The following is a 7,034-nucleotide window of genomic DNA, read 5'->3' as shown; positions in this document are numbered from 1 at the left end:
GGTCCTGTCCAGCTTTTCATATAAGAGGAACCAGGCAGCTGGTTCAGCGGAATGGCTGAACTAGGTTATAGATACTAGGGGGTTATAGATACTAAAGGGTTATAGATACTAGGGGGTTATAGATGCTAGGGGTTATAGATACTAGGGGTTATAGATACTAGATGTTATAGATACTAGAGGTTATAGATACTAGAGGATATAGATAGTAGGGGTTATAGATACTAGGAGTTATAGATACTAGAGGATATAGATACTAGGGGTTATAGATACTAGGGATTATAGATACTACGGGATATAGATACTAAGGGATATAGATACTAGGGATTATAGACACTAGGGGTTATAGATTCTAGGGGTTACAGATACTAGACGTTACTAGATAAAAGACGTCACTGTTAAAAGAGCCACAGCTCTACATACCAGGAAGATTTTTGTTTAGAAAAATTAATGAGAAAAATGGCTAACAATATCCAGACTCAACCACCAACTCGGCCAAATGTTAGAGGACACAAGCACAGTGGTCCCCTTACCAGAACCCCAGATAACTAACACCAAGTCCAATATCTGACACTTCCCAGATACGATAACATCATTCCTATTTGCTAACATTTAGGGCATAAAAAGACGTATATAAAACCGTCTACTTTATAAGTGACGTAAATGAGACAAATGCAGTGTTTGCAGCTCTAACTGAAGCACACACAAAGGATCACTGGAACAGTGAAATATGGAGACCGGAGCACACACAAAAGATCACTGGGACAGTGAAATATGGAGACCGGAGCACACACAAAGGATCACTGGAACAGTGAAATATGGAGACCGGAGCACAATCTTCAGATGTGACGGGAAACACAAGTTACAGAGTGAGTACATCAACGACACACACACACACACACACACACACACACACACACACACACACACACACACACACACACAGCTGCTCAACATCACAAACAGTATGGTGGAAGTGCTGACAATCAAACTAGAGATCCTAAATGTGGTTATTGTCCTTCTGGGTACGTCACCAGAGGCCAATCCTCAGCAGTGTAAAGACCAACTAATGACAATAGAATAATGCTTAGAATACCTCATAAACCCAGCTCCAAACATTATCTTACTTGGGGACTTCATACATACCTGGGATACATACCTTCAATGTACATACCTGGGATACATACCTTCATACATACCTTCAACCTACGGCATCTACAATGGAAGAACGTAGCAAATACAGTTATATCAGAGAGAATCCCAGGAGGTAGTCTAATTGAAGTCATACACAAATGACTACTTAAAGATGTATGACAGATTTGCTTTAAGCCAGTAAGTAGTAGAGCCAACTAGAAAACACCCTAGACCTTAATTCCACAAATAACTATGACCTGATTAGGAAGATAATGACCTGATTAGGAAGATAATGACAACAAATACCTATTACTCAGATCACAACTGAAGTTCAGATTAGCCTGGGGAAACACACCTGATCAGCCACTCCCAAATTCTAGAGAAGGACAATTCAGCAAACTCAGTTTTAATAATAAACAGATTAACTTCGCACAGTACACCAAGACCTTACAGAAGCAAGTTGGTGAACAGCTAGAAAATTCAAACCTAAATCAATGCCTCATAAAAATTAGCTGAGTAGCTCAGGAAATATGCTCAAGCCAGGTGGGGAGCCGGTGGCTGAGCGGACAGAACATTGTACGCGTGATCCTGTGGTCCCGGGTTTGATCCCGGGCGCAGTAAATAGGTACCTGGGAGTTAGTCAACTGTCACAGGCTGCTTCCTGGGGGGTTGAGGCCTGGTCGAGGACCGGGCCGCGGGGACACTAAAGCCCGGAAATCATCTCAAGATAACCTCAAGATATATGTTTCTTAAGAAAAAAAAATCTAACTTGAACAGAACGTCATTCCCTCTATTGGCAAAGAAAATAACTTACAGAACAAGGTGAACGCTCCGGCTTATCTCAAGAACGACAAGGAAGGCTATGTAGAGAAACAGAAAAGATTGAACTAAAGCTACAGGAATTGTATAAAATCCAGAAGAAGCAGAGAACAAAAGGACATTAGTGAAATAGAGAGGAATCCAAAATACTTTTTCTCTCATAGAAAATCAAGAACAAAAATTACATCTAGTATTGTGCCCCTGAGCAAGGGAGATGGAACTTTCACAGATGACAAAGAAATGAGTGAAATTCTGAGTATACACTTAGAATCTGTTTTCAATGAATCCCTAAACACACTAAAATAACCTCAAAATTTTAGTTCATAAAATCATGAATCAGATGTCACTCTAACCCCACTGGACTTGGAAGTAGCCATAGACAGTAGCCATAGACAGTATTCCTACGCATTCTGCACCAGGCTCTGATTCCTGGAATTTCATATTCAACAAAAATAGTAAAAAAAACACTATCACAGGCCCTTAATATTATTTCGAGACATGACCTAGATACTAGTGTTATCCCCAACATACGTAAAACAGCAGAGATAGCACCACTCCACAAAGGAGGGAATAAAGCAAAGGCAAAAAATTATAGACCTATAGCATTAACATCACATTAAAATCCTTGAAAGAGTGGAACACATGGAGTCACAGCATGAGTTCAGAACAGGGCGTTCATGCCTCTCACAGTTCCTAGACCACTATGAATGACCTTAGATGCCATGTAATACAAGCAAAATACTGATGGAGTATACACAGATTTTGCAAAAGCTTTCGACTTATGTGGCCATGGAGTGATTACATACAAAAATGCCCTCAGAAGGAATTACTGCAAAAATAGATAGATGGATCTTCTTTTCCTAACTAATAGAACTCAGTGTGTAATTGTCAACTAGACCAGCTGACAATGAACAAGGCAATGACCAACGATGACCAGTTGTCAGTGAACAAGCCAGGACAGATGTCAGTGAACAAGCCAGGACAGGTGTCAGGGAACAAGTCAGGACAGCCGTCAGGGAACAAGCCAGGACAGCCGTCAGTGAACAAGCCAGGACAGCCGTCAGGGAACAAGCCAGGACAGCCGTCAGGGAACAAGCCAGGACAGCCGTCATGGAACAAGCCAGGACAGCCGTCATGGAACAAGCCAGGACAGCCGTCATGGAACAAGCCAGGACAGCCGTCATGGAACAAGCCAGGACAGCTGTCAGGGAACAAGCCAGGACAGCCGTCAGGGAACAAGCCAGGACAGCCGTCAGGGAACAAGCCAGGACAGCCGTCAGGGAACAAGCCAGGACAGCTGTCAGGGAACAAGCCAGGACAGCCGTCAGGGAACAAGCACACACCACCATGTGGACAAAGCCTTAACGTTAAGCAAGGGGTCAAGAAAACACAGGTCAATGATCTGGACCTATTAATTGCCCCGACCACACTTTGCACGCTCAGTTGACTAACTGTGTCAGGCACATCACTCGTTCGTGTGTGTGTGTGTGTTGCTCTCACACGTCTCCCTCTGCAGGGTCGAGCTTTACCTCCTGGTCCCGACTGGTTGTCACATGTACTGACTCGACCCATTTTCGTTGACCAGACCACACACTAGAAGGTGAAGGGACGACGACGTTTCGGTCCGTCCTGGGACCGAAACGTCGATTGTGTTACAAGCTGCTTGTTAAGGAAAGATCAAATATTTCTCCTCAAGTTAATAATAGAGATTAAGTACGGATTGTGACTGTTTAGATAAAATAAGATTTTGAAAACTTGAAGTTGTGGATTTGTTTGATTGTTTAAAAACATAAACACATTGGTGGTGTTTTTGTCCTACGAGGCTGTTAGTGTTTTTGTTCTGTGTTCATACTCTCTCTCCACTTGTGGTGTTGGTCAGGGCCAGGCGGCCACAGGCAAGCAAGGTAGGGAGGGAGGCAAGGTAGGGAGGGAGGCAAGGTAGGGAGGAAGGGAGGCAAGGTAGGGAGGAAGGGAGGCAAGGTAGGGAGGGAGGCAAGGTAGGGAGGAAGGGAGGCAAGGTAGGGAGGGAGGCAAGGTAGGGAGGGAGGCAAGGTAGGGAGGAAGGGAGGCAAGGTAGGGAGGGAGGCAAGGTAGGGAGGAAGGGAGGCAAGGTAGGGAGGGAGGCAAGGTAGGGAGGCAAGGTAGGGAGGGAGACAAGGTAGGGAGGAAGGGAGGCAAGGTAGGGAGGGAGGCAAGGTAGGAAGGGAGGCAAGGTAGGGAGGGAGACAAGGTAGGGAGGGAGGCAAGGTAGGGAGGGAGGCAAGGTAGGGAGGGAGGCAAGGTAGGAAGGTAATAAACATAAAAAGGGAAGAATGGTATTAAGGGATGAAATGTAACTAGACATTAGTGGTGATATAGACCAAGTCTCAGCCATCACCACCAGTAACATCCCACATATGTACCCATAACACACATGCCACGCTGGTTACACAGGTGTACCAGGTGACCGCCACTTGCAGCCAGTTATACTCACCTGCTGGTACTGGTAGCACCAGTACCTACTGGTACTGTATTAACATTTGAAGGTCAAGCTTAGCCTCATTACAGCAATTCAACTCACCGGGAAGCAACCTCCATGTGCCCGTAACTGACCGTAGTTACTGTAACGTAACTGATGGTTACCTCAGAGTCACTCAAGGCTTTCTTGGACCTCGCCATCTTGAGCATGGTCGCCCCAGGAGGCCCGCTACCCGGATCACATATGACAGGCGCCAGTAACCACCTCGTCAGCGCTCACAATGGCCACCCATCCTACGGCCAGGCTCGTTAAAGCAGCGGCCCTCCCCCCCCCTCCCACCCCTGCAATATCCTTCCATTCCCTTTCATAGTATTCTGTATTAAAAATAGGTTTGTTCTGATATATATGTTAATATTATTATATAATACAGTTCTATGTATAGTTAGGTTTAGGTTAGGTTAGGTTAGGTTAGGTTTAGGTTAGGTGTTTAGGTTCTGTTGGCGAATATTTGTAGTACGTGGGTGAAGCATTTACAGCGTTGTGGCTCGAACACAAGTCGTCAGTGAAGCATTTGTTTCGGAAGTGTTCGGACGTCATCAGTTGTGAGTCGTGTGTAAACCGTTTTTTATTCATAAACGGGGGGTTTGGCGGGTGCATGGAATCACTTTTGGATCTTTGTTTGGAGGACGGGCTGCTGACAGAGTTGTGATTCAAACAGAGGTCGTCAGCGAAGCACTTCGAAAAATGTTCGAACGTCATCAGTTGAGAGTCGTGTATAAACCGTTTTTCACTCATAAAGAGGGGGGTTTGGCGGCTGGATTACCGAGCCGCCATTTTTGGTCTTTGTTAATGAGGACGGGCTGCAGAATAGTCCGGTGCTGTTCCTCCAGTCATTAGCTCTTGAGGTCTTGTGGCCTCCGATGTTGAACTCCATGCTGATTGGCTTGTGCTTCACCAATCATAGCTCACTATAATTTCTCACGTTTCCATTGGCTTAGACACGTGACGTGACGTAACAATGACAATAACATCAGCCTTGACCGTCGCCATCTTGTCTGGCCTCACAAGGGTGTATTAGTGCACATCGCAGACTAATCATATACTTTACCCAGGAGCTGGTCGGCCGAGCGGACAGCACGCTGGACTTGTGATCCTGTGGTCCTGGGTTCGATCCCAGGCGCCGGCGAGAAACAATGGGCAGAGTTTCTTTCACCCTATGCCCCTGTTACCTAGCAGTAAAATAGGTACCTGGGTGTTAGTCAGCTGTCACGGGCTGCTTCCTGGGGGGTGGAGGCCTGGTCGAGGACCGGGCCGCGGGGACACTAAAAAGCCCCGAAATCATCTCAAGATAACCTATCATCTAGTCTGCCCGAGTACTTATAATGGAAGGTGTTGGGGTTAGGGTCTTATAAGAGGTATATAAATGGCAGGAAGACTAATCACTTCGTCGTAATTGGTGAAGCGGATTTATTACCTTGAAGACAAGTGCTTACCTTGGTGCGCGAGACGAGTTGTGCACTGGCTGCACGCTTTAGAGTCCAGGAGTCAGATTCACGAAGCAGTTACGCCAGCACTTACGAATCTAAACATCTTTTCTCAATCTTTGGCGGCTTTGTTTACACTTATTAAACAGTTAGTGAGCTCCGAAGCACCAGGAGGCTGTTTATAACAATAACAACAGTTGATTGGCAAGTTTTCATGCTTGTAAACTGTTTAATAAATGTAACCAAAGCCGTCAACGATTGAGGAAAGATGTACACGTTCGTAAGTACTTGCGTAACTGCTTCGTGAATCTGGCTCCAGATGTAGAGTTCCACCTCATACCTGGTGTGCCTGCTGCATATATGACTGCTGTTATATCCCATATATGACTGCGGTGATATCCTGTTGATACAGTGATGGTGGGTGATGACCCGCTGTCCTCTGGGTCCTCGCTGGCTCTAACTTTCACCTGTGTCGCGTCGTCCTCTTGTCCCTCACCTCGAAATCTGTTTCCATTTTGTCTATTTTTCTCGGTATCTTGTACGTTGAGATCATATCTCTTCTGATCTTCCATTGTGGTAAAAAGTTGTTATCATTTCCGACTCATTGTACTATTTGTTTACGTGTGGTGATGAATGAAGAGTTGGTTAAGTGCCAGGAGGGGTCAGGGGGGGTTTCAGGGGGGGAGGGGTCAGGGGGGCCCCTAATGGAAGGGGGTCACCGGCCCCCCAGGAGGGGGAGGGGAAGGGTGACTGAAGTTGACGGAACCTGTTTGATCCGTGGAGGCTGGAGTGATAGAGGCGAGGGTCGGTGACCTCAAAAGAGCTTGTTCTATCATGCCATATTTGACCCCCCTGGAAGCCTCTTATAATCTCCAGTTTAAATTGCATATATCTACGATGATTCACAATGTAACACAGGTTTGTTCCCGGGTATTAAGTGTTATTTTGTGATTGCTTATTCCTCCAAAGAATAGAAAATGTCTATAATTCTCATCAAATGTTGCTTTGACTTTTATCCCACAGCTTAGAGATGACTTCTTGAAGGTTGTCTTGAAGGAACTACAGCCGTGGCCCCTTGTTCCACAAGTCTCCAGCCTTCTCCTTACACGTCTGAGGCCTACGTCAAGGCGAAGGTCGAGGGG

General features: G+C 45.7%; 1 protein-coding gene across 1 annotated transcript; it reads left to right on the top strand.

Moving 5' to 3' along the window:
* Positions 1–2,857: 2,857 nt before the first annotated feature.
* Positions 2,858–3,397, top strand: LOC123773586 (immunoglobulin G-binding protein A-like). Its single transcript, XM_045767377.2, has one exon. The coding sequence runs from the start codon at positions 2,858–2,860 to the stop codon at positions 3,395–3,397; it is 540 nt and encodes a 179-aa protein (XP_045623333.2).
* Positions 3,398–7,034: the final 3,637 nt, after the last annotated feature.

Source organism: Procambarus clarkii, chromosome 72 (assembly GCF_040958095.1).
Source record: "Procambarus clarkii isolate CNS0578487 chromosome 72, FALCON_Pclarkii_2.0, whole genome shotgun sequence".
Lineage (NCBI taxonomy): Eukaryota > Metazoa > Arthropoda > Malacostraca > Decapoda > Cambaridae > Procambarus > Procambarus clarkii.
The sequence above is the reverse complement of the archived record's forward strand: the minus strand, read 5'-3'. Positions and strand labels throughout refer to the sequence as shown.

Coding starts and splice junctions, on each gene's coding strand:
- LOC123773586 (XM_045767377.2), top strand. CDS start 2,858: ATGAACAAGGCAATGACCAACGATGACCAGTTGTCAGTGAACAAGCCA.